Genomic DNA, 27,490 nt, shown 5'->3' on the forward strand with positions numbered 1-27,490 from the left:
TTTCAGATATCAGCGCCTACCCAAAGGTAGGCGCTAATTTCTGCCGGCACCGGGAAAGTGCACAGAAAAGCAGTAAAAACTGCTTTTCTGTGCAGCCTCCAACTTAATATCATAGCGATATTAAGTCAGAGGTCCCGAAAGTTTCCAAAAGTAAAAAAAAAAAAAATTTGAAGTCTGCCCGTGGCTGTCGGGTCAAAAACCGGATGCTCAATTTTGCCGGCGTCCGGTTTCCGAGACCATGGCTGTCAGCGGGCTCGAGAACCGACGCCGGCAAAATTGAGCGTCGGCTGTCAAACCCACTGACAGCCGCCGCTCCGGGCCAAAAGGAGGCGCTAGGGACGCGCTAGTGTCCCTAGCGCCTCCTTTTGGCCCGGATCTACCGCTGGGCCTAATTTGAATAGTGAATCACGCGCACAGGAGAGCGGGCATTCACCCGCTCTCCCGCGGACTTTACTGTATCGGCCCATGCCAGTGATCTCTCTCCACCCCTCCCCCAAAAGATAGTTATCCTTCCCCAGCCGGACTCAACCCCCGGACCTGTAGCACCCTTGGTTGAGGATAAATATCACCCACGGTATCCGTCCCACAAAGAAGAGGCAGAGAGTCCAAGCCAAGTGTAAACATCTGTAGTGATTTATTTAAATATATATATATATATATATATTTATTTATTTATTTGTAAAATCTATGAGAAAAGTGCATTTGCAGGGCTGGGCAAGGCACGTGCGGTGATCTAGCCTCGAGCCCCAGCAGATTGGGAAGATGAAACGGACGCATGGATTATCTCCCACCCACGCCGTGCTTTGGCGGAAGGACGATTCTGTGCTAGTGGAAAGGTCCGGTCCAGGCACATGCAGAGTCCTCGAGGGGCCGGCGCTCTTCAGCCGGCAGCGCGGACCGGCCGTCCGGGATAGGTCGCAGCCAGCACCCAAGGGGAACGCATCAAAAAGCAGCAGATGCCCTGCCCTCCCCACTCCCACGGGACTGGAGGGAGAGGGTGGGGGGGGGCCTCGAGGCATGCCAGGCGGAGTAATGTTAAACGTGGACGGGCAGGAGGGGGAGGGTGGGTATTGCACTGGTTTTGCATTACCATCTGTGAGAAGATGCCCTTGCCCCGGGTCCTCCCCCTACCTCAGGTACCAGAAACAGAGCGGGAGGGGGGTAGAAAGCCAGGGGATGGCAACATCCTCGAATTAGGCATGAAGGGACACTGAAAACCTGCCCTTTTACCAACAGATGGCGCCCTCGTACCTCTTTGATAGGCACAAAAAATGGACCTGAAGGCACAGAAGGCCAGATGTTGGTCTCAGGCACAGAGGTGCGCCCGACCGCACCGCTGCTGGATGCCATAGCTCACGGTCTGACACAGACGTCGACCGGGGTTAGGGCTGGCGGAAATCGAGAGGCTGTGCTGAACGGCTGCACACTGGGGGGTGGGTGGGGGGGGAGGACCTACCGTTCCTCCTCCGCCTGCGTCTGGCACCATGCTCTTTCCACCATGTGGCCATGATCCCCGGGGAAGCTCGGGGCCCCATCTCCACAGATTGCGCCGTGCGTCTGCTCCCTCACAGCAAGGGGAGGGGTCAGGGCTCAGGACACCCCGGGCCTAGAAAACCTCTGCAGAGGACGTCACGCCTGCTCATTTAGTTATCTGCTCTCTCTATATATGTTAAAAAAAAAAAAAAAGGTAACAAAACGTTATGTACAGGTTAGTATTCTACATTCTCCACTGCACTGTGCTGGAATAGCAAGCATTACATGCTTCAAGGCTTAAAGAATGAGGGGAGGAGGTGGGGGTTAAACAGGAAGTGCCATGGGCAGACAGACTGAAAACAAATCCAGTCTAGAATCCAGACACCCTCCTAAGTTATCCTGAGCGGCCATTTTGAATCTCGATATCATCAATACCCACGTTCTGATCAAAAATTCAAGATGGCTGCAAGTGCCACCTGCCAGCACCTTGCGGTTTTAAAATTATTTGGCAAATTAATTCTCAAATTTTGTTTGTTTTGATGTAGGTTCATAACTTACACCGTGTCAGCCTTTGATTGCTTAACATTCTGTTTCAAAACATTAGGAAAATGGCAGGAGGTCTGCTCCCTCCTAATTCTAGTCTCCCCTGCCCGTATGGTGGGCTCTCAGTCCAGAGGGCTTTTCCACAGAAAGTGTGTGTGTGTGGGGGGGGGGGGACGACAGCAATAGATCACACCACTCCACATCTGGGAGGGAATGGGAAGGGTTGATTTTTGTCTCTTAACTGATCTTAATCAGATTTAATAAAAAAAAAGTGTTTAAAATTCAGATACAGAACTGAGGCAGCTCGAGGTGCCCTGGTAAAATTTGCGATCGGTTGAAAATTTCTCGAAAGTGCATGAAAGAAACATTAAGGTTGCGGGGGGGGGGGGGGGGGGGTAGAAGGGGGCCTTACTTCCCTGCATGTGAATGGGACCCTGAAAACTAAAAAAAAAAAAAAATAAGATCGCCAAGGAGCTGTTAATGTATTGGAAATGTTTGGCCTTACAAAAAGGCTCCTGGGCGTCAAAACCGGTTAATCCCCACTGCACAAAGGCAGCACGGACGCAGTCCCGCCCTCGAGAAGGGGGGGGCGCAGTGTCAAAGGTGGCCGTAAACCATAGCATAAAAGGTTGAACGCACCAGGGCCAGACCTGGCCCCATCCTGCTTGCAAACTCCACCCACGGTGCTAGCCCTTCCTTCCAGTAAGGGGGAAAAAAAAAATCAGGGGCCCCCTGGTGGCCAGAACGCAAAGATCGGGCCCACTGTGTATTTGAGCCTTAGCGAGCATCTCCCAGAGCATGCGCCAAGTTGGCGCCAACCAATGACAGGAAATGGTACTGGACCCTACTGGGAAGTAAGTGGGAAGGGTCATGAGGTAACGAGTCAGAGTGCCGATGATGGACGGACGGATGGATGGGGGTGGGGGAGGACAGGAAGTAATGGGAATACAAAACAGGAAGTGGGGGAGGAAGTGAGGTAGGATTCCCCAGGAAGACGTTCTTTGCCCTAGGATGATGGCGGAGGCTTGTTCTTCTTGTTGAGGATCGACATGAGGGATTTAGACATGAAATACGGCTTCTCCGCCGAGCCATCGTTGCGCTCCAGGTCCTCCACTGCGGAAGAAGAATTTAAAAAAAAAAAAAAAGAGGGGGGGCGAATTAAGAAGCATTTAATCCCAGAACGCCAGCGCACGGTGGAGGAAGGAGAGGATATCGGGAAGGAGACCGCGTCCCCCACCCGCCAGGTGGCACCCCCCCCCCCTTTGGCTACTTACAAAAGCACAGGAAGAGCGTGTCCACGCACATGTTGTACACGCTGAAGAAGCCCTGAGCGATCATGTACGAGCCGAGCACCACCGTCTGAAAGGAGAGAAGGAGAGACGCGGTCACGCCCGAAGGCGCGCACTCCCCCACCAGCACCACCACCACCACCCCGCCACGCGCACGGTGCCAGAAGAGGCTCTCCCGTCAGACCTCGGCCTAACTCCCGAGGGGGGGGGGGGGGGGGGAGACAACATTTCAGTCTCCCCCTATTCCGGTCCCAAAAACGCTTGCACTGGAGGAGAATTCGACGCGTCTTTGCGGGAAGTGCCAGAACCCCCCCCCCCCCAACCCGTCCTCTCCCCACCCTCCGCCCGTAATTCCTAGGGAAGGATGGCCTGACGGGCATTTCTTTATAAATAGTGCAAAAAAAAAAAAAAAAGAAGTTTCAGCTCCCTTCCAACCCCCCCCCCCCCCGAGCAAGGCGACGTTACCAGGATGGGAATCCAGTAGTAATTCAGCACCGGGTTCTTAAACCTGGGGTCCGAAATCGGGATCCGGCCGCTGAAGAAGAAGAAAGCCAGGACGCCTGTGGAGGGGGGGGGGGGGGGAGAGAGAGAGAGAGACTGAATGTGTGAGCGGGGATGCCCGGAGGAACGAGGCAGCTCATTTGGGCTTCCCGCCCCCTTCAAAAAGGGGTGGGGGGTGGGGGAGGGGTGCGGAGTCGGACGGCTGGCGTCACTCACCCACACCCCCGACCACCAGCAGCTTTCCAAACAAAATGAGGAGGTCCGTCACTTTATCCAGTACCACCACCCTGGGGGGGAAAGAGAGAGAGAGAGAGAGAAGTAAAAAAAAAAAACCCCACAAAAATATCCCACATCAAGTGTCAACTGAATTGAAGGGTCCAGAGGGAGGCGCAATCACAAAATAATCCAATAAGCAGATAAGAACCAGGCGTGGAGAGGGAACGGCGGCTACATCTATAGGAGAGGGAGAGAGAGAGAGAGAAAATAGAGGGCTAGCAGGCAGAGAGAGCAAGCCGAGGGTAGGAGGAGAGCTGTAGAGGGAACTAGGAGGGTGTAACAGAGCCTGGTGGGGCAGAGAGATCAAGCCCGAGGAAGGGGTGGAAGACAAGAGGGAAATTCTCCACCCACATCAAATGGTGGTTTGTTTTTTTTTAATTAATGCATCTTTTCAGTAATAATGTTTCTGTATTGCATTATAAAATGAATTATACAGACTTGAGTATATCGTGTTATCTGAACATGGGCAGTCTGCAAAACTTTAAAATACTGCGCGCAGAATTCCCTCAGGATTTAAAAGCGTCTTGGGTAGTCGACCAAAAAAAAAAACCACACACTGAAAACACTTGCGCTGTATAGTGTCCTGCCCCTAGTGTCCGGAGGTCAGAACCGCAGCCAGTCCAGGTCATGCGGCTCTCCCTCTCGGCTTGGGTTTGGTGGTCACGGCGCTGTATCGGGGGGGGGGGGGACCGTACCTGACAACGTTTCTCATCAGCAAGGAGAAGGCGTTCTTAGCCGACGTGCAGAAGTTCTTCCCATAAACGGCGATCTGAAAAACGGGAAATGCGGAAGGTGAGAGGGGAATCTTGCGCTGCGCGGTCCCCTCCTTCCCAGAGTCCGCTGCTCAATGCCCCGAGAGAAAGAGAGAGCGAGAAAGAGAGAGAGGAGCGCTGCATCTCTCCTCACACGCCTGCCTCCCAGCCCGGTAACTCACCATGATGTAGGCGTTCCGGTTCAGGAACTTGATGAATTTCTCCAGGCACCAGAAGCAGCACTTCAGGCAGCAGAGCAGGAAACGGGTGAAGGGGTTCTGTACATCTGGAAGGGGAGGGAGGGCTTAGGGTAAGCCGGATCGCACTTCCCGCCTACCCACCCTTGCGCGCGCGTCTCTGCCTCCTCCAACCCCCTCGCCGCTGACCAGATCTCCCCCTCCGCACCTCGAGCGGTGACTCATCGTGCAGGCCTCACTCCCCCCTTCCCTCCCTCACACGTCCCTGGCAGGACTCACCTTTCAGCTTGTGGTCCAGATACTCCAGTATAATACGGATCATCTGGACAATGGTGAGAATGAGGGAGCCGAACGCCAAGGAGCCTGTATGATACCTGCCAGAGAGAAAGCGAGTGAGTGAGAGGGGGAGAGAGAGAGAGGAGGCCCTTTGTGCTGTTGGCAATGCCAGCTGAGCCACGGGAGCAAGGCGGCGCACAGTCTCCCGCAGGCACAGCACGTGACAAACGCCTGAGAGGAAGATCCGTAGGCCTAGATGACCGCGGGGCCGAAACTTCGACTCATTCTCGGTCCCCCACCCCTGGCCCCAGCCAACCACGGCATCCTCTTCCCATGACTCTCAAGACACACCGTGGTACCTTGTCATGAGAAAGACCCAGCCCTCCAAACCTGAGACCCAACCTCTAACTAAACCATCACCTTCCCCCATCAACACCAGTATAGCTCCCTCACCAGATCTGCGAGATGCGAGCTTTCGTCTCCCCCCTGGCAGCCCCGGAGAGACCCACGCTGCCCCAGTGCTTCTCACCTGAGGGTCCTCACGAAGGCCCCCGACACGGGGAACCAGGGGATGTCTTTGGGCTTGTGGAAGGCCCAGTAGTAAGAGGCAAAGGCCCCCGCCAGCACGCACTGCCCCAGGGCGATGACAAAGTTTATGCACCAGAGGAAGGCGAAGATGTTGTAGATCTGAAGGTTGAAGAGGTTGCGTTGGTACAGGCCCTCCGTGTTGTACTTGTAGAAGATGCACCGGACTTCCTTGCAGGCGTACTCGGAGATGCTGAAATTCTGCAGTGGGGAGAATATACAGGTAAAAACGGGCGCCAAAGTCAGAGCAAGAGCCGTGTTTGCCGCGAGGGGCCGAGGGGAGCGAGAGGGAAGGGCGGCCGATGTAACGTGCGAGGGAGAAGGGAGGGAGACACCCACAGTGCCTCCTGGTGGTGGCAGCGGCGAGGGTGGGTGGGTGCTTACCAGCGGGTTACAGCTCTGGTTCCCAGTGATGTTGCTACAGTTGGGGGCGCTGCTGTTCAGGGTCGTGAGTCGATACAGGGGCGAGCCGGAGGTAGCCAGGTAACTGAGATCACCAGGTTAAGGGTTTGAGAGAGAGAGAGAGAGAGAGAGGGGAGGGAACAGTCTGCTGGATCCCAAGAAAGTCCATTTCATAGCAACACAGTAAACAACGGCAGAAAAGGACCAAATGGTCCATGCGGTCTGCCCTGCAAGCTTCTCATGGTAGTAACTGCCGCTGCGTGCAGGTTACCTCCATTTTTCTCTAATTATTTCCAAGCCTTACGATAACCCATAAAAATAAATTTACTGCCAGCAAACGTTTTTTTTATACTGGGCGATGAGCCTTCTTGAAAAAAAAAAAAAAACTGGGAAAGCGCTGACGTGTTTCGCTTATGGACCCAGCCTCAGAAGCCGTCCTGTGCTGTTTCCCTCCCGTCTGCCCTATCGGTACCCCAGATCGTAAAAGCCAGGGCCCGGGCTGGTTGTACTCTGAATCCGTTTTACCTTTGTCACGGACATTTAATTTTAAAAATGATTTAACAAAAAAAAAAAACCCCCAACACCGCCACTAACTTAGATTCCACCTTTTCAAGGGTGGCCGGCACGAGGCAAGATTGCAACATTCGCAGTGGCAAGCTACTGCGAATATAGACAAAAAAAAAAACATTTAGGCCGGTCCTGGTAGCTGAGGGGTAAAAGTTCTGGGCGGTGTCCGCCGAGGAATGGGATCGGTTTGGAGGGAGTCCTGGTCCTTGCTCACGGTTTAGATTCCCAGGGAGAGGCGGGAATCCCCAGGTGGCCGGGGCACGGAGGGCTCCGGGTGCCAGGATCTGGACCGGAGCCGGAAGCATTAAAAAAACAAAACAAAAAAAAGAAGGAGCAGGCGGAAACTGCCGGCAGTCAAAATAATGAATTAAAAAAAAAAAAAGGTCAAGTTCATGATTAATCCCACAGTACAAAACAGGTAATAAAAAAATAATCATCTTACTGCTATGCATAAAGCAATAAACTAGAGCCCCGACGCGAAATAAAACAGTCATCGCCTTCTAATTCAGGAGCAGCGCACGCCAAAAAAAACCCAAAACAAACAACCCACACAGTTAAATAGGGGGCCAGAAGTCCAAGAGTAGCTCGCTGACCCGCAAAAAAAGTCCCGCTGCGGGAAATGATTAACCCAGCTTCCTCGCAGCCGGGTTACGCCAGGTACAGAGGGTATTCCAATTTAGGGCGAAACAAGGGAGGGGGGGGGGGGGGGGGGAGCAGCTCTCCGTCTCCTTCGGGTCTACGGGGAACAAATTAAAGAAAAAAAAAAAACCAAAACGGACAAAAAAATACCCACCCTGGGCGCCCCTCCCATCTCTCTGCTCTTAATGAGATGCGGCATTCTCTGGGGGAGGGGGCCACCAAAAAAACGGGTCTCGTGGATCCAACGGGCCACGGCAGAGATTAACGGGGAGCAGCAAATTCAAAAGCCTTTCCAGGGCGGGGCTCTGCGAAATATTCAAGGTTAAAAATTCACCACCCCCGCGGCTCGACGGGCTCCGCCTGATCTTTCAAAATTAGAGGCAGAACAGAAAGCAAGGAGCGATGTGAATGCCGGGGTGGGAGGCACCTCCTGGCAGGTCACGCAAGGAGTCGCCATTCTCCTTCTCCTAAGTTATCATCATCATCATAAGTGGCTTTATCATGGCTTTAGCATTTACACTTGTTTGTGCCTTGCTTTTGCCAGACAGGTCAGACGCTGCAGAACGGAAGACGCTAGATAAAAAAATGCAGTGAAAGGGTAAAAAAATAATAATAATAATAATAAGGTCAGCGGGCCCCGGTGTCGCAGAGTCGTGCTTAGGAACGCACCGAGGCCACGCCGACACTTCCGCAGGCTCGTGGAAAGCGACTGCAGCACCGATTGCTTAGATTAGCGGCCAGGGGGATTACTTTTGACAGCTGCCTTAACCCCCCACCCCCGTGAGGAGGGTAAAAACCCTTTTGTAAGGCCTCGTTGGCGGTGAAATCATCCGAACGCGCGCTCCACGCTGCCAGCTCTTAAGCGGCTACTGAACCAACATCGTGAAGTAAGGCCGTCACCGTCCTTGCTGAATTTTGAACCATCTGCAGTCCAGCCACTGTTCCTTTGGCTATTAATCCCAGGTGACATGGAGAGGCAGAAGTCTAACTGACTAAGGGGTACAGCCTACGTCACCGTTCAGAAATACCCCAGGGTTCCAACAAAGGTCTTAGATGGTTTAAACAACTCTCAGAAGCCAAAAGCCTTCCCCCTCTGTGACCCTGAACCCTCGAGTCTCCCATGAGAGAGAGATCCAAAAAGGTTCTCCCCAGGGTCCAATCCTCCGAGGAGAGCCACGCGTGCCCCATGAAGACTGAGCGATCTGACACCCCCTGTGAGCCGCAGAGAGAAAGGCCAGGCCTGCTTTCGCCTTACCCCAACTCCCTCTCTCCCGGACCTGCTGCACGAGCCTATAGAAAAGCAGGACCCTGCGGCAGAGACCTAGACACCCCCCCACCGCCACCCCACCTTCCAGAAACAACCCCCAAATCCCTCCCCGCTTCCAGCGACAGAACAGCGTGCGTCATCCTTCCCCTGCCTTCCCCTCCGGCCTCCAGAAGGGCTGAAGGATACAGCGCGGTCATGCCCCAGTAGGCCACGCAGATGACCAGCAGCACGAAGGTGACCAGGGGGTATAAGAGAGATGTCATCATGTATCCGATGGCTCTGCAAAAAAAATAAATAAATAAAGGGAGGAGGATGAGCCTAGGCTGCTTCCTGAAAGGGCCGACGATGTTATGAAAGAGGCCACGGGGGGGGGGGGGGGGGGGGAAACGGAACAAACAAAAAAGCCAAAAGCAACGTTGGAGGAAGACAGGAGGAGGAGCTTGGCTGATGGAGGGAATATCAGGATGAAGCGGGCCTGCCTAGGGGCAGAGCGGAGAACACAAGTCCGTACGGCAGTAGACTGGAGCGCACAGGTCCATACAGAATCAAAGGGGGAGGGGGAGGGAGAGAAGGAAAGAGAGAGACCCCAGCCCTGGCACCCAGAAAAAAAAAAAGAGGAGAAAGGCCGGCGCCTTCACCTGCAGAGGAGCAGGAGGAAGGAGTCTCCGGGCATCTTACTTGCTGGCTTCCTTGATCAGGGCTATGGCGATGAAGATCCTCTTCCGGAGGAACAGCAGCATGAGCAGGAGCACCCCCTCAACCACGGACAGGATGATCACTGCTCAAACCAGAGAGAGAGAGAGAGACACACACAAATCACCCAAGGGATGGGCAGAGGCGGCAAGGACCAGGGGCCTAAGAAGAGAGCCTGACATGGAGGTATTCCCCCATCTCCCCCCACGTTAGGACGGTCCTCGATGGCCAACAGCGGATCGCGATACAACACTCAGCGAAGGCGACCTCCGTTGCCTACCACGATAACGGCAAAAAAAACCGTTCAGGTGACTTACAGAAGGCCAGCCAGGTCTCCTGGACGTGGATCAGGACGGAGAGGTTGGTGGTGATCTGGATATCCTTTATGGATGCTCCAGTCTTTTTGAGGGCGTCGTACTCCATGTAGCAGTGGTAGATTCCTGATTGAAAGACAGGAAACAAGAATCAGGAGCAAAACAAGGTCTCACGACTGGAAAACCACTGGCTCATGTATTTCTAGAATGCCACTTCCCTCCCGTTACCCTTATTTGAGAAAGAGAGAAATTTTGGCATAAAATGAAAAGGTTAACTGATAGACTGGATGAACCTTCTTGGTCTTTATCTGCTGTCAATTACTTTGTTGGATTTCGGGAGATTTCCGACTCTTCCCCCTCACACACACACACACCCCCATCCCGATTCTCACCATAGGCGAGAACGCCAATCACGCCGACGATGAGTATCCAGACCAGGATCCCTGCTAGGAATCGCAGGAGGACGAGGAAGAGGAGGCTCACCAGCATGGCGATCCCAAGAGCTCTGGGAAGAGAGAGAGAGAGAGAGAGAGAGGCATGAGTTGAGAGCACCGGGAGGGATGGTTTCACTTTCCAACCCCCAGGGACGCGCGGGCAGCACGCTGGACTGGGAAACTCTGCAACAGGTAACTCTCGCAGGCAAGTCTCTGACCTCGGTGACGTCCGACCGGGCGAACCCAAGGAGAATGCCTAAGCTGGTCCACCTCCCGCTTTCTTCAGGCGTCTTAAAATTCTTCATCTCCTGTGATCATTTCAAAGATCGCTCTAGGGCAAATGGCATCCCAGGCAAAAAACCGTTGATGGCATCCCTTCATTCCTGGTATGATAGCCTCTCCTCTTCTCCCTCCATCAGTTCTTTCCTCCTCTATCCTGCCTTCCCAGACCCAGCTGACTCACTGCTTCTCACTCATGGTTGGCACTCCTCCTGACTTAAATCTAGGGTTGTTTTAACCACCTATGGGGCTCTTGGCCACCTTTAATTTTATCTAATCTGCCCCCCCCCCCCATACACAGACAGAGCTCCATCTCACACCACCCACTTTCAGAGATTTCTTTCAAAGAGAGTTTAGCTCACTTGGAAAATGTGAATGATTGAAGTCAGCCCAGTTAACCTTAGTAGAAAGCTGAAGAAGCCCCGAGGCTCCCTGGCTAAAAAATACAACGCGATGCTGGAACACGAAGCTGCCCAGACAAAGTTACTCAGGTGGATCTGTCCAAGTAAAAGACACCTGAACAACTTTAGAGCGAATCTGCAGCCAGCACGGTTTCAGATAAAGTTACCCAGACACGGCCACTGAAACGTCGGCTTCCATGGATTTGTACACAGGCGTGTCCGACCCAGCAACCCATAAAACCTTTTCAGCCAACCTGGACCCAGCAGCACGTTCGTGGGTTTCCCCCCTCTTCTGCTGCTCCAGAAGGTTGTGTAGAGCTATAGGTGACCGCAAGGTATAAGCACGTGCTCTGCAGTACCTGTAGGCAGTCTGACTCACAACAATTTGGAAAAACGCCACCCCCCCCCCCCCCCACCCCAGCTTTCGTGTCCTTCCCGTTGCCTCGAATGCAGCTGCTCCTGCCTCTGTGGTGCCGGCGCTTCTTCTCTTTCAACCCTGCAGGCGCACAACAACGGCAGAGCGTGCGGCCACGGAGAAAGGAGGTGCTGGCGCCATCAAAAGGCAATTTCAGTGCCGCCAACCTGGAGACGTCTGCGCCTTGGGGAGTGGACGCTCCGCAGCGAGCATCTACCCGACTCGCCTCTCCCGCGCCAGGCTCACATCCAGCCAGCGCGACGGGCAATGCCAATGGCATCAAGGGCGCCTCCCGGCGTCCTGAGCAACCACCCAAGCTCACCCTGCCAAAAGGCTGGCCATGTCCAGAACCCCTCAGGGATGGATTTTCCTTCCCTTGGGGTAGCCGTCAGGGCCCGACGCGTTACTCACATCGCAATCCAGTACCAGGATTTGGCAAAATCTTGAAAAATCTTCTTCCCGATATTCTGGAAGTCGAAGGATTCCACAATGGCACTGGAGGGAAGAGAGAAAGAGAGAGTTCGGGATGAGAGGGCAGATGGACACAAGGAGAGATGGAACAGCGACACCGGCTCTAATGAAAGGTCTCTGGGTTACTCGCCCTTAGGCTCAGGGGAAGGGGACTGCAGGTCAGGATTGAGTTGCATTAGCACAGATGTTTGTGTGTATGGGGGGGGGGGAGGTCACAGTACTGGAATAGCAGGGGATGCTGCAGGGCAGGAGCAAGGTGCATTGGAGCAGCTGGGAATGGGAGGGTGTGTGTGTGTGTGTTTGCCATGGGGGAAGGAAAGAGATGCACTGGCAGAGAGGTTTCTCTTCCTGCTCTACCTGCTGCATGCACTCACTTGATTGCGCTGGTGACGTTCTCCTTCGTCACGTTACCCTGGATGCTATTCGTGGTGAAGCCAGGCGGATACGAGAGGTTAGCCTGCGGGAAGCACCTGTTAAAAACTGGAAAGAAATCCAAAATTTGGTTTATAAATCGGGACGCAACAAAGAAATCAGAAAAAAAAAAAAGCACACACTCATCCTTGCGCAAAGGATAAACAGATTTAGACTTTCTCTGTGGCGGCAGGAGTCCTGCCAGATGCCGTGGACTCACGGGGACTGGAGGGGATTGTGAAGACCGGGCAGAGCTCCTGGTTCACAATCTGTACGACGCTCTGGGGAGAGAGAGAGAGAGAAAGGTGTATCATCGCAGGGCGGCAATGAGATGCAACAGCACGGGATGTGTTCTACCCATCTCCGACGAGCTGCAGCGTCACGCGCCATGCGTCAAGACACTAAAGCCAGGGGACTCACCAGGGTCGTGGTGGTGAGGTTGATTTGGGGTTGGCAGAACTGCTGATCGAAGGCATCCGCGGGTTTTCCGAGCGTCGGCATAACCCACCTGAATGTTTCGGGGCAGGAGGCAACGCAAATCTGGGAGGGGGAGAAATCAGAGACTGAACATTCAAAATCAGGAGGGAATATTAGGCAGGGCGTTAAAAAATAAAATAAAATGCAAAACAAATACAGCCCAGGTTCTAAATGTGGCACTAAGCCACGGGGAATATGCCTTTCAGTTTATCCCTAACTTGTGTCACTTAACCCCCAAATATGGCTGGGTGGTGGTCTCCTGTTATAGAAAGCGCGTGGCTTGGCCATTGGGCGCCTCTGTAAGCAAAAGGTGCGAGCGCCAGCTTCTAAAGGGAGCGCGCGGTTCTAGACTTGGGATTCCGGACCCGACGAGTCCTGCTGGTTCGAGCCAGGCCAGCGGGGGGGGGCTCTGCCACCATGGAAGCCAGGGAACCAATCACCGAGCTCCCAGGCAACCGCCCCCCATCTCGTGGCAGGTCCGGGATGACGGACAGACCACGATGCCCTCCCTGGGGGCTGGAAGTGGGTCCAAGGACGTTCGGGGATTTCATTCCTTCAAGAAGCGTTACATAGAAACAGAGAAACGAGGGCAGAAGAAGACCAAACGGCCCATCCAGTCTGCCCAGCAAGCTTCGCGCTTTTTTTTTTTTTTTTCCCCTCATACTTATTTATTTATTTTTAATTTTTATATACCGACATTCTTACATCCGATGCAAATCATACCGGTTTACATTAAACAGAATAGCAGGAAATAAATTTCCATAGTCTAATACAATGAACATTTCTAATTAAAATTGTTAACAAGCGAAAAGAAAAAGGTAAAGAATTGGAATAAAGGTTAAATTACAGAAAAATATAAAAGTTTTTTTTTTTTTTTTTTTTTTTTAGAAGCACAAGGGTTGCACGAAGGGGTGCACAAAGAGGAGAGCCCCTTTGTCGCGCCCCTTCGGCACGCGGCGCCTGATGGTGAGGCGCTCTTCAACCGTCGCCAGGGCTCCCAGTACTTATGTTAGTGGAAGAAGAGGAAATGTAAAAGGTTTACTTTTTTTTTTTTTAAATGAGTTTTTACTTTTACTGTAAATTGACTGCTGGTAACCCCAGGGGAATAAAGGTTTTCGGCTTTGAAGATTCACTAAATTCCAGAGCAGGGTGCGAGAGCCTGGCTGTCAAAGGAACAGCGAAAGATTATTACTGCTGGGGTGCAGCCACGGTGCTCCCGGGGCGGGGGAGAGAAGGAGAGGATTTTATTACTTTTCCCCGTCCAGGACGACACACATACACCCACGGATTTTATCTTGGGTTTTTTTTTTCCCCTTACCTGCGTGGTGGGACACTGCGCGCCGTTCAGCGCAGACGCCATTAGGTTCGTCCCCATGACGCACTTCAGCAGGTCGAAGTAGAGGAGATAGGGCTTGCCCCTGTCACAGAGAGAGAGAGAGAGAGAGAGAAAAAAGCCACAGGGTGAGGATGAGAGAGACGAGGAAAGCGTGCGGGAGAGGGCTGGACCCGACCGCACCCCGGCGATCTGAAAAGGGGACGGGCAGCGGCTCAAAGAGGAACGCGCAGCTCCGGACGTTATCCGAACGCGTCGTCTCCGCCGGCTCCCTTCCCCCTTCAACCCTAAAATCAACACCCCCCCTCCCCTTCTCGGTGTAAGTCACGGCGCCCAGGCAGGGGGGCCGCTTGAGAGTGCGGTGGCCCGTCCGGGCAACGGTACGGAAAAGAGCCGTCCTGCGTCTTTCGTGTCCGGACCGTGCTCCCCAGCCACCCCGCCCCCACCCGTGGAAGCGAATCCCCGACCCTCGAGCACCTACTTGTTCTCGTTGTACCCGCAGTAATGGCCCGTGGAGTTCCTGGGGTAGATGACCTGGCGAGGGTCTCCGTAGATCCAGGCTGGAGGGACAGAAAAATAAAAAAAAGAGACACGTGGACAGGCGCACGCACATCCTTCCAGCTAAAGGATTTCTGCCATTTTCTTTTCTAGAGGAAATCAGAACTGCGGGTCCCCCCCAGACCAAAACCAGAACCATCTCAGGCTGTCCTTGCTCAAACAGAGACATCCGGCGAGCCCAGCCCAGGATGTGCTCATAGTGCCACGAGAACTTACGAAAGGTGAGAAGGATGCCCTGCCATCCAGGAGGGCCACTGAGCCCGCAAAAAAAGACTACAAGGGTGTCCTGCCGCCTGTGAGGGCCATGGAGCCTGCAAGAGAGGCTACAAGGGTGTCCTGCCACCAATGAGGGCCACAGAGCCTGTGAGAGAGGCTACACGGGTGTCCTGCTACCAATGAGGGCCACAGAGCCTGTGAGAGAGGCTACACGGGTGTCCTGCTACCAATGAGGGCCATTGAGCCTGCAAGAGAGGCTACAAGGGTATCCTGCCACCAATGAGGGCCACAGAGCCTGCAAGAGAGGCTACAAGGGTGTCCTGCCACCAATGAGGGCCACAGAGCCCTGTGAGAGAGGCTACAAGGGTGTCCTGCCGCCAATGAGGGCCACAGAGCCCGCAAGAGAAGCTGGAAGGTCGCCCTGGCACAGAGGAGGGCCACAAAGCCTTTGGAAGGATTGTTAGAAGGGATAAGCCCATCCGTGGCTCCCCAATCTCGAGCTTCTGGATGGAGGCGCTTGCTCTTACCCACGATTCCCACGACCACGTAGCCGGCGATGAACACCATGAACAGGAAACAGCAGATAATATCCGTGCAGCTCCTGCCAGAGAGACACAAGCAAAGAGGAAAGTTATATTAACCTGTGGGGGGGCCCCCCTCCCTCCCCCAGGAAGGTTAGCACCCTGGGACCCCTGTCTGATACACACCCTCCAAGGGGGGGGAGATTAGCACCCGGGAAACCCTGCCACCAGGAGCAGCTTGTAATCCCAGGGAGGAGGAGAAGGAATAAGAAAATAAAGCAAACCAGCTTTGGGGGGGGGGGGGGAGAAAGTGCGCCAGAGAGGCAGGAGTTCCCCCCCCCCCAAAGCTCCCGGCAGGTGGCAGCTCGCCCTCAGCCGTGGAGCGCCGGTTCCAGGAGCAGGTGGCACCTGAGCCCTCCTCAGGGTCTCATCGGTTACAGTCACACCTCCTACGCCCGCCTCCCCTGCCCGGGATAAACATCCGCGCAAGGCAGGGGAGAGAAGGGAAGCCCGGGGACCGGAGAGCTGAGACAGCGCTTAGGGGAGGGTCTCGTGGGGGGGGGGGGATGCGAGACCCTTTTTAGCGTTACCAGACCTGACCCCCCTCCTACGGCCGGAACGGTTCAGCAGTGGCCGGGCGCTCACCACAGGAGAGCCAGCGCCCGGTCACGAAATCATACCTGTTCTTGATCGGCCCCCTGAAGGTCGGGTCATACTTGGTTGGGTCCCCTGAAAACAGGAAAAAACAAAAACAAATTTAAAAAAAAAAAAAAAAAAAGAGAGAGAGGGTGACGCAGAGGGACATCCCGCTCCCCCCTCTCTCTCCTGCACTGCCTAACAGGACGACTCCCCTATCGCTTCCACGGCGCTGCTTGACCGAACAAGCACCACCTGCGAGACCGTTCCTGCTCCGTAGAGCTTACAGTCCAAGACAAGCAGGCAGGGCCAGAGGCTTCCGTGAATTTCATTTGTTTAAAAAAAAACCAAAAAAAAAAACCCAAGAAGGCTCGGGAAACGCGCATCGCGGACTCTGCGCACGATCAGGGGAGGGGGGGGGCGGTCGGCAATCTCGGCGCTGGTAGGGAGGCCGGTCGTGAACGGAGTCGCGGAGCCCCTTCCTCCACCACCCTCCCCGTCCCCCCTTCTTCCTCAGGAAGGGGACCGGGCCGAGAGCACACCCCCCCCCCCCCCGAGAGCATCCCGGAAGACGCCTCCAGGAGAAGCCTCCGCGAGGCGTTTCCCCTTCTTACGACGTTTAATCAAAACCCTCGGCGTAGACTCCCCACGCCCGGCACGGGAAGGAATCTGGGTCGGCAGGACGAACGGGAGGGGCGGGGACGGGACTCCGGCGCGCGCGCGTTCGAGGGCGGTGCCGGGGGTTTGGAGCGGAGGCTCGGGCGGGATCTCTCGCCCGCCTCTGAATTCCTCCCCTAGGACTATTATTCCGTTCTCCGCCACCTCCAGGCAAAAAATAAAAAATAAATCAAATCTTCGGAAGGATTTCCGTCTTAGTCTGGTGTAGCAAAAAGTGAGTGCAATTGTTTGCTTTTTTTTTTTTTTTTTTTTTTTAATAGACTGCCTGTGGCTTCTCTCTGCTCTGAATATAATTTTCCCCATTTCCTGTACCTCACGTCATCGGTGTCCTCGGAAGCTCAGGCCTCAATAAACTGCTTCGCCTATCGGGTGCCACCCGACTCTTGCCAATTTTTGCTCCGGGCGGAAAAGGTTAAGCCTTTGGGTCACTGGCACAGGAACGCGTCCTTCATGCAGATGCCGTGAGGTCACCCGTGACACGGCAGGTGGCGGCAGAGAAACATCCAGCCCGGCCCTGTTATTCCCGTCCGTTCTGCCAGCGGTAAAAGCGCGCGACTGCCCGCTAGGTAGGCTGTCGCTCCTTATCCAAGCCAATTTTAATTTTCTCAACCTGGCAGAGAGCCAAAGATCCCCCCCCCGGCCCCGCTTAACTCGACACCTAGCCGGCTACCCAGACCCTCCGAGCCCCCGGAACAACTCGGACACCAGCCTGGCCCTTTCCCCAAAGATCCGACCCCAGGCCACCGCCATCTTGCCCCCCCCCCAGTGGGTTTCCAGGGAGTTGTGGCTTTCTGGGACCCAAACCGGCTACCCCACGCCCCCCCCCCTCCCCGTCAGCTCAACCCCGGGGAGAGTGAAGGCAGGATCGCTGGCGTTACACTGACCTCCCTGCCCTAGATCATGGCATCAGTCCAGAACCGCCAGGCCCATCCGGGCCAACCCGCCCGGATCTCAGAGGAGCGGCGCAGGCCCCAGCTGACACCCCGCCCCTCCCCCCCGGGCCACCCCCCCCCCCCCCCCCCCGGCCTCCGAGGGTCCTCTGTCCCCGGCCTTCCCTGGATTCCATTGGAGTTTCTGCCTGCACTGGGAGTCCATTCCCCTCCCCCCCCCCCCCGAAGATGGGTTAATGATTCACCGCCTGAGTCGTTATCTCTTATCAAGCAATTAGCTCAGGATTGCGCCTCTTATCAGGGGCGCCGGCGGCCTTGAACGGCGCGAACGGCCTCGAATTCCGATCCGGCAATTCGCGTCGGCGAGCGGGGGGGGGGGGGGGGGAAGGATCTCCTAGAACGGCCCGAATTCAGACGGCGGCGCAACGCCTTGAAATATCGTAGGGGGGGGGGGGGGAGGCGGAGGGGCCCGTTCGCCTGTAAAAATAAATAAATAAATGAGAGGGTGGGGGGAGGGGGGGGCGGTCGTCGCGGGTTCTAATCCCCGTCCGTCACATTAACTCCACCACCGCCACCACCACACGCGCGCGTGCGTTTGAAAAGCAGCAGCAGCATTGGGCACCCGTCGACTCGGGGACCGGGAGAAGGAACGAAGGGAGGTGAGAGAGCTGGTGGGGGAAGGGAGGAAGAAGAAGCAGGAGACCCAGGAAGCAGGAACGCTGCCCCTCACCCGCCCAGCCCCAAGCGCCGGGAATCCGGTGCCGGAGCAGGTGTGACCGGCGCATGCATTATGCAGGAAGACAAATGTGTCCCCACTGCTGAGGCTTAGAGAAAGGAGGGGGATCACGTTACTTCCCCCTCCGGGAACGGGGGGGGGGGGGGGGCGAGAGCGCTGCCGCTGCTTCTGATACCCACATCCGAAAGACATTTCCCGACGGCAGTGCCGGCTCAGAGGTGAAGGGTGCTCCCCGGGCTGGGGGCGCCCTGGGTCACCGCCAGCTCAGAGGGAGAGATGTGTGTGTGTCGTGTCCCCCCCCCCCCCCGATACCAGGCTGGGCCGCCCTGGGTCAGGTGCAGGCTCCCCGCTGAGGTTCTGCTAATTCGGGGTGACTGAATTCAGACAGCACCAAAAAAAAACACACACAGACAGCAGTGACCTCGGAAACAGCGAGCTGTCCACCTCGTCCAGAAGGAAAAAAAAAAAGAAAGCACCTTCTGAGGGGAATAGTGCTGGCATTTCCTGGTGCAGACGGGTTCTGGGGCAGGGAGGGAGGAGGAGGAGGGGGGGGGTCTAGCATGGAGGCGGATAGATGACCAGGCCAACGCACGGCTGCACCTGTAGCAGCCCGGCTAGCTCAGTCGGAGGGGCAGGACGTTCTTGACCCGTGGCTCGTTGGTTCCAGCTCCACCGTGGGCGACCGACGTCCCTTCAGCGGGGGGCGGAGGGGCACAACTCGGGAGTAAGACTGCACGTCTTCAAGGAAAAGGGGTGGTCGGTTGCACAGAACAACCTCCCGGGGGGGGGGGGGGGGGGGGGGGGGTAGCGGCGGGGGCAAAACCCGTTGACGGAATTCGGGAGGGCCTTGGGGCAGGCACGGTGGACTCCTTGGGCGCTGGGAAGGACAGACATTCGCCGGGGTGCTCGGAAACCGCACCGGGAAGCGAGTCGGGCGGGGACCGGGCTGCCAGCAGATTCTAGGACCCGCGCACGCCCGCCACAGAGGCAGCTTACGGGGCTCGTGCGGCTGCAGCTCTGGAAGGCACGGGCCGCGGGGCTTTCATCCCGCGCCAATGCCCGTGGCGGCCAGGAACGGTCTGGGGATGGCGGCGGGAGAGGTCACAGCCCCGAACAGATGCCGGGGGCTCTCCACCAGGTCGGCCTTCCGGGGCTACCGATCCCTTCCAGGGATGAAAGGCTATTCCCAGGGACAGCGCTGCGAGAAAGGCCAGTATGGAACGACCAGGCAGCTTCATCTATTTGCGCATTTAGCCCAGCAAAAGATTAATCGCCCGTCGCGCGCGGCTTCTCTGTAATACCGGCGCCGGCGGGCTCGCTGCCACCCAGTTGCTTTCGGTGCAGGGCGTCTGCCAAGCGGTCAGTGGCCGGCGAGGAGCCGTGCTCTCTCAGGCCCCAGGGGTGGCGGCTGCTGCAGTGGTCTCGACCTCGAAAACCAGGATGCGATGAGAGGGTCGACTCGGAGCTGGCCGGGCTGCCCAGAGAGCCCCACGGCTCGTCCGCGGCCAGGCGCCCGCGTACTGAATCACAGAGAAAACGCGCATAGTCACTCACAAATACCCGCAGATTTGTGGTTAAACACCATAAAAACATAAGAAGCTGCCATGCTGGGTCAGAACAAGAGTCCATTAAGCCCAGCATCCTGTTTCCAACAGTGGCCAATCCAAGTCACAAGTACCTGGCAGGTACCCAAACATTAGACAGATCCCAAGCTACTACTGCTTATTAATTACCATCGTAGCAGTTTATGGATTTTTCCTCTGGGAACTTATCCAAACCTTTCTTAAACCCAGTTACACTAACTGCTGTAACCACCACATCCTCCGGCAATGGATTCCAGAGCTTAACCGTGCGCTGAGCGAAAAAGAATTTTCTTCGATTTGTTTTAAATGAGCTACCTGCTAACTTCATGCCGCCCACTTCACTTACACTCATTCTGGTCGGCGCGGGGCAGGCTGGGAAGCTCGACGCCCTGGACCTGGCCAGGATGGGAGCTGCAAATTAGATCGAACACCGCCCCCCCCCCCCCCCCCGCGCTGCCAGCTTTCCACCCAAAGTGCCATTAAAATTAAATAAGGAAACGAGAAGAGGAAAAAAATAAAAACCCACACATCCCCCCCAACCAACAGACCCGGACTTAGGCACAGACAAAGCAGGCAAGTGCCTGGGGGTGCCAAAAGGACCCATGGGCGAAGAGCAGCCTGGTCCTGCATCAAAGGGTCACCGCCTTCGGGCTCCCAGACCTAGCACCGGTGAAAGCCTCTCCTGACATTCCTAATCACCGCCACTCGCCATCGCCCGGCCCTGTCGCGGGGCAACCGAAACAGTCACAGACGCTACAAAAAAAATGCCTCTGCCAGACCACCGCGACAGGGAAAAGGAAATTCACCCCCCTTCGTTAATGGATTCTACACCGGCTCTACCTGGGCAAGCCAGATCCCTCGTCTTCCGCGCAGTCAACGACGGCAAATCCTGCTCCTCCAAGCAGGCGCACCACACAACGCCCACCGCGGATCGCGGTACAGGAGGAATCGGCCACGGCGGCTGCGCCCGCCAGGACGCTCGTCTTAGGGGGGGAAAAAACCCCAAAAAACAACAAGAGAAGGGCACGTTCTCTGCGGCGGGCCCCCCAAGCCGCGCAGCACTCCCTAACCCGAGGGGGCTACGCCTCGCCACGGGAAGAAAGAGCTTCAGACGCGACCCGAAAGCGTGGCTCTTCCAAAAAAAAAAAAAAGCACGTGCGGTCCATCACAAAGAGAATTAGACAACCGTAGTTAAACCGCTTAGATGTGGACCGGTGACCGACAGTCACTAGGAAACCCAATGAACGCTCAGACATCTCACAGACTACCTCTAGGAGGTTACTCGAAAGGAACTTAAATCACCAGGCATTACAAATTTAACAATTCGGCCATCACGTTCCGATGTTACGTTGACTGGTAATAATTATTTGTTTATTTGCTTGCTGCTTTCATACAGCGTCAACCTGTGGGGATGTGACTAGCGCAGGTTTCATGTTGTGGGGGACGGGGGGGACCTAGAACGTGAACACCACGCGTTCCGATGCCGCGCGGACATCGGACGTGAATGTCGGCTTCTGCAAACCGCTGTGGTCTTGCTTTTGGGACGGCGGCATACAGGACGCCCGAAATAGATACGATATACATAGATAAAACGTGGCCTCATCCACGCTCACCACTTCTTCCAGCAGTCAGACTGCCCCGCTCAGAGGTCGCCCCCCCCCCCCCTCGCAGGTCCAAACATTTTAGTGTTGGGGAGGAGAGGGGGAGAGAGGGGGAGGGGGAGGTGCTTTTCAACATATATATAAATGATCTGGAAAGGAATACGACGAGTGAGATAATCAAATTTGCGGATGATACAAAATTATTCAGAGTAGTTAAATCACAAGCAGATTGTGATAAATTGCAGGAAGACCTTGCAAGACTGGAAGATTGGGAATCCAAATGGCAGATGAAATTTAATGTGGACAAGTGCAAGGTGATGCATATAGGGAAAAATAATCCTTGCTGTAGTTACACGATGTTAGGTTATTATTATTATTATTATTATTATTATTAAAGGCTTTTATATACCGAATTTCTTGATACAAATCAAATCAACTCGGTTTACATCGAACAAGTAGAAACTATAACCAACCAAACAGTAGAGACAATTTGAAGGAGTATAAAGTTACATTATAACTTTACATTGATGTGAACGAGTTCATGAATGCCGGTATAAAAAAACCTTAAATAAATAAATAAATAAATAACAAGGATGTGTAAACTTGGAGTAGGACATAAGAAGGGGGAATAAAGATTATACTATGCATTGGAGTATGCGAGGGAGGCAAGGAGCAGTCCTCATGATAATTTGTAAACGTTCTCTTAATAATTTATATACATGGTTTAGCGCTTGTTTATATACATAGTTGCTAGAACAGTTATAAGTCAGGCTGTTGTGCTGGTGTCGGTGAAAGCTCGGCTGAACAGCCATGTCTTTAATTTCTTTCTAAAAGTTAGTAGGCATGATTCCTGCCTGAGGTCCGGAGGCATGGTGTTCCAGATGCAGGGACCTGAGATGGAGAATGTCCGGTCTCTGATATTTGAGTGTTGTATAGCTTTGATAGAAGGTACATGTAGGGATCCCTTGTAGGCGTCCCTTAAAGGTCTAGATGTTGAGTGCAGTTTGAGGGGGTATCGCAGATCAATAGGGGTCTGATGGTGAATATTTTTGTGGATTAATGTAAGAGATTTATGAAGAATCCTGAATTGTACTGGGAGCCAATGGAGATCTTTTAGAATGGGAGAGATATGCGCTCTTCGATTGGTATTTGTCAAAATTCTCGCCGTTGCGTTTTGGAGTAACTGGAGGGGTTTTACAGTGGAGGCCGGGAGTCCTTGCAATATGGAATTACAGTAGTCGATTTTGGTAAATAGAATGGCTTGGAGGACAGATCTAAAATCATAATGGAATATTCCATATTAGGAGCTACCACCCAAGAAAGAGATCTAGGTGTCATAGTGGATAACATTGAAATCGTCGGCTCAGTGTGCTGCGGCAGTCAAAAAAGCAAACAGAATGTTGGGAATTATTAGAAAGGGAATGGTTAATAGAACGGAAAATGTCATAATGCCTCTGTATCGCTCCATGGTGAGACCGCACCTTGAATACTGTGTACAATTCTGGTCGCAACATCTCAAAAAAGATATAGTTGCGATGGAGAAGGTACAGAGAAGGGCTACCAAAATGATAAGGGGATGGAACAGCTCCGCTATGAGGAAAGGCTAAAGAGGTTAGGGCTGTTCAGCTTGGAGAAGAGATGGCTGAGGGGGATATGATAGAGGTGTTTAAAATCATGAGAGGTCTAGAACGGGTAGATGTGAATCGGTTATTTACATTTTCGAATAACAGAAGGACAAGGGGGCATTCCATGAAGTTAGCAAGTAGCACATTTAAGACTAATCGGAGAAAATTCTTTTTCACTCAACGCACAATAAAGCTCTGGAATTTGTTGCCAGAGGATGTGGTTAGTGCAGTCAGTGTAGCTGGGTTCAAAAAAGGTTTGGATAAGTTCTTGGAGGAGAAGTCCATTAACAGCTATTAATCAAGTTTACTTAGGGAATAGCCACTGCTATTAATTGCATCAGTAGCATGGGATCTTCTTAGTGTTTGGGTACTTGCCAGGTTCTTATGGCCTGGTTTTGGCCTCTGTTGGAAACAGGATGCTGGGCTTGATGGACCCTTGGTCTAACCCAGCATGGCAATTTCTTATGTTCTTATGAGGGGGGTGGAACGCCAGGCAGAGTCCAGAGCTCCATTTAACAGCGCAGCACCAACAGGCACAGGATCTTAGGGGGGGGGGGGGGGGGGGCACACGCCAGGAAATGAAAGAGCTGCAGGAGGAATAAACATGGGAGTAGCTGGCTTGTTACGGAGGTTACTACCCCGAATCAATTAAGCCTGATACTTGACTTGGAATAAGTATCCAGCGCAGCTCTCTGCTTCAGCAACAGAGGGAATTAAGTAAAGAGGATTTGTATTCAGACAACCAACAATGGCTGAATTGTACATGCAGGGTAAACAAATGGGAGTAGCTTGCTTATTACGGCTGTAACTACCCCAAACCAATTAGGCTTGATACTTCACTTGGATGCAGCTCCAGCACTGCTGTGTGCATAGATGGTGGGGGTGGAAGGGAATTGGAACCAAAAAGTTACCAATAAGGGCCCTGACCTCAGCGGTCAGAGTAACAGATAAGTATGAAAACAAATAGGTGTGAAGGCTTGCTGGGCAGTCTGGATGGGCCGTTTGGTCTTCTTCTGCCGTCACTTCTACGTTTCTATGTTTTGTGGGCGCCTTCGGAATCTGCTGCCCTAGGATTGCGCCCCTGCGTCTAAACCACCCCCAGCCCTGACCAGGCTGCCACGCGTGGGCACCACGCAGCGCCAGGGGTTAAGGGAGATTGGGGGGGGGGGGGGAGGGAGGAGGGTGGCTTCTGACTGATGTTACCACCGTACGGTGCGGGAAATGAGCCAGCTTGCTCACTCGGGGGGGGGGGGGGGACGGACAAGTGTGCGACGCTCTGGGCAAGAGCTGGTAGCAAAGCCTTCACCAGACACTGGGCATCTCTCCCCCCCCCCCCCCCCACCTCTCGTGACCGCCTGGATCTCCAGGGGGGGGGGGGGGCCCTCCGCCAGAGAGAGAGAGAGCGAGGCCAGGCCATCTCACACGCCCGCCGCACCGCCTGTGCTCTCCCTGGCCCCCTCCCGGGACAGAGGGATGGGCGGGGAGCAGTAATCCCCCGACTACCCCTGGCAACGGGCCGGAGGGAGTCAGCCTCCTAGCGTTAACCATTGCGGAGCCGGACGCCGGTGCCAACATGCAACGCATCTCAGGGGGGGGGGGGGGGCCCTTCCCTGGCGCGACAGGTGCACGCCCTCTCATGCTGTGTGTGCGCCGTACGCTCTCCGTCGGTCCGTGCGAGCGGGGGAGGGGGGGGGTCGGGGTTCGGCCAAGGCCGCCACTTCACAACACCACCCCCCCCCCTTCTAAATCCGTCCGCTCGGGACGCACGTTCAGCGGCCAGTGATCGGGATTTACCACCTCCGTGCGCCGATAAGAAGACCCATAAACCAATTAAGCCTCACCTGGTCCCGCTTTCCTGCGAGGCGCGGCCGTCCGGGGGAGGGGGAGGGGGCAAGCTGCTGGCTATTTCCCGGGCCGCTGGTAAAAACCCGGGGGGAAGAGACCCCGGGAGCAGGAGGTTTACCCGACGCCCGCTAAAAAAAAACAACAAAAAAACGCGCGGTCGCCCGCGAGAGCTCCCGCCAAGCCGGGTCAAAGCGGAGGGTCCGCCGAGCCCAGCGCCCCCCCTCTCTCACGGCGACCCCCGTCTGGGTCAGGAAGTCAAGGAGCGGGTTCTAACCCCTCGGCACCCACTCCCCTGGGATAAAGCAGGCGATTTCCCCCCACCCCGAGCTCTGCTGCGCTAAGATGCCCTGTCCACATCCTCCGGCAACAAACGCCACAGCTTAACAGGGGGTCCGAGCGAAGAAAAAAGTTATCTTCCCTCCAGGTCGTTTTAAAGACCCCCAGGTACCTGCCACAGCGTCATGGAGTGTCCCCTTCGTCCTGGTACTGTCTGAAAGGGTAAATAGCCGTTCCCCGTTTATAGACCCCCCCCCCCCTATCATGTCCCCTCCCGGCCAACCCCTTTTCCAAGCTGAACGACCCTAAAAACCCGCCCGGCTTTTCTTCACCAGGGAAGCCGCTCCTGTCCCCCTTTTAACTTTTTTGCTGTCGCTCTCTGTACCTTTTCTAGGCAGGGGCCGGTGAAAGCGTATTTGGCGCCCTATGGCGCGCTGCCTCCCACGACTCGGCGGCAGGATTTTTTTTTTTTTTTTGCCCCCCCCCCCCCCCAAACCTTGGCGCTCCAGGCAACCACCTTAGTTCGCCCGACGGCAGCACCGGCCCCGTTTCTACGTCCGCCGTATCCGTCCTGAGACGGGGGTGGGGGTGGGGGGGTTCGACACGATGCTCGAGGTGCACGCCGGGGGGGTGTCACCTATTAAGCTCCTCCTCCCCTAGGGGCCCCCGGACCAGCGCATTCCCCGCAGGGCGCACTCTTACTCCATAAAAGACCATCAGGATGCTGCGTTGGTGACCATGGTTTCCTTCGACCCAGGCCTCTGCGGGGTGCAGAGCTCGGGCACTAAAACATCTTTTGGGGGGGGGGGGGGGGGTTGTTTTGTTTTTGTGGTTTGTCTTTTAAAAAGGCCTCCCAACCTGCCCAGGCTGTGCCTAAGCCACTCTTATGCTGTAAGAGATCAGGTAACTTGCCTGGCCCCGTCTCTGACCGTCAGAGGAAGGTGAAATTCCTCTCCTCTGCTTCCTCCTCCTCCCCTCTCGGTCTCCCCCACCTTTTAACCACTGCGATCATGGGGTTTTGTTAAACATTCACAACAACCTTCCTGCTCCCCCCCCCCCACCACCACAACGGTTCATTTAGCTTCCCCTCCCAGGAGCCTTTCCTTTAAAAGTGCATTTTAATAAAATGAGATTTCTTTATCAGATGAGCCAGGAGCTGGACCCAAACCTTGACCGGGGGGGGGCCTTAAAATCCCACCCCCAGCTTGAGGGGTGGGAAGAGAGGGCACAGAATGAGTTCCGGCCTTGATCTGAACAGGGAGGGGGGGGGGGGGGAGAGGACTCTCCCCTGGCCGTAGGGAGGGGGGGGGGGGGAGCTGGTCGTCGATCTGTGTTGGTCCCTGCCCCCGTGACCCCGACTCACCGTAGCTTCCGGAGTCCTTCACCTTGGCCATGGCCTCGGCCGGGAGCGGCTCCTGTTTGGATACGATTCGCACTTCTGGAACCCCGGAGCTCACCTGCCAGTTACGGCCCCGCCCCCCGCCCGCTGACGGCCGCCAAGCCCCGCCCACTCCACCTGAGGCTCCGTTCCTCTCCTTCCCCCGCCCACCTGACCGGGGCCACGCCCACCGTGCACCTGTCCCGGCAGACCGACCGCGCCCTGCTTGTCTCCTCCCCCCCCCCGTCACCTGTCCTCCTTTAGCCCCGCCCACCGTTCAGCCTTGTCGCTGCTATCTGCCTGGGTCTTATTCCGAGCTCTCCTTCATTTTACCTGGAATAGGAGCCCGTTTACATTTCTACACTTTTATTTATTTATTTATTTTTTCAGATAAGAGTGTGGTTACCCAGAAATAAGCGCTAGGAGATAGGGAGAACAAGATATGTCTGACTGGCTTTGGAGGGCTGTAGCCTGCTTTCCTTCCTCAGGAGGCGGTGGGCTGGGCTGGAAGGGGCCTGGACGTGGGAGCAGATTACAGGTGGCACTTCCAGTTTCCAATGCTAGAAACCAGCAGGCCTGCATTTGTCAATAGGCACCCGGGCAGCAGGCTGGCAGAAGGTTTGCCCCCAATCTCACTGAGGCAGCTCCTCCCCTCCCAGGAAGCCTGCAGCAAGGGGGGATCACTTTGGGGAGATTGGGAGTTGCTGTGTATAGAGGGAGAGTGGGTGAAAGGGGGACCGCCTGGGGGGGGGGGGGTGTGTATGTGAGAGAGAGGGGGAACATGTGCAGGGAGAGAAGAGGGAGGTGTGTGTGTGTAGTGGAGGGTGGGAAGAGAGGATGAAAGGGAGATCGGCTGGGGGTGTGTCTGTATGTCTGTATGTGAGAGAGAGGGGGAACATGTGCGGGGAGAGAAGAGGGAGGTGTGTAGTGGAGGGTGGGAAGAGAGGATGAA

General features: G+C 55.0%; 1 protein-coding gene across 1 annotated transcript; it reads right to left on the reverse strand.

Annotated features, from left to right (window-relative positions):
* Positions 1-611: 611 nt before the first annotated feature.
* On the reverse strand, positions 612-26,639 carry SLC44A4 (solute carrier family 44 member 4). Its single transcript, XM_029585923.1, has 22 exons — positions 26,524-26,639; positions 15,971-16,019; positions 15,297-15,370; positions 14,477-14,555; positions 13,981-14,080; positions 12,606-12,725; positions 12,406-12,466; positions 12,149-12,254; positions 11,715-11,798; positions 10,167-10,279; positions 9,778-9,900; positions 9,446-9,545; positions 8,954-9,046; positions 6,277-6,379; positions 5,837-6,093; positions 5,311-5,405; positions 5,017-5,120; positions 4,778-4,851; positions 4,023-4,093; positions 3,771-3,865; positions 3,291-3,375; positions 612-3,129 (listed from the first exon to the last, which is right to left on the reverse strand). Exons 1-22 carry the CDS (start codon positions 26,552-26,554, stop codon positions 3,023-3,025), a joined length of 2,124 nt encoding a protein of 707 aa, XP_029441783.1. The 5' UTR covers positions 26,555-26,639; the 3' UTR covers positions 612-3,022.
* Positions 26,640-27,490: the final 851 nt, after the last annotated feature.

Source organism: Rhinatrema bivittatum, unplaced genomic scaffold, assembly GCF_901001135.1.
Source record: "Rhinatrema bivittatum unplaced genomic scaffold, aRhiBiv1.1, whole genome shotgun sequence".
Taxonomy (NCBI): Eukaryota; Metazoa; Chordata; class Amphibia; order Gymnophiona; family Rhinatrematidae; genus Rhinatrema; species Rhinatrema bivittatum.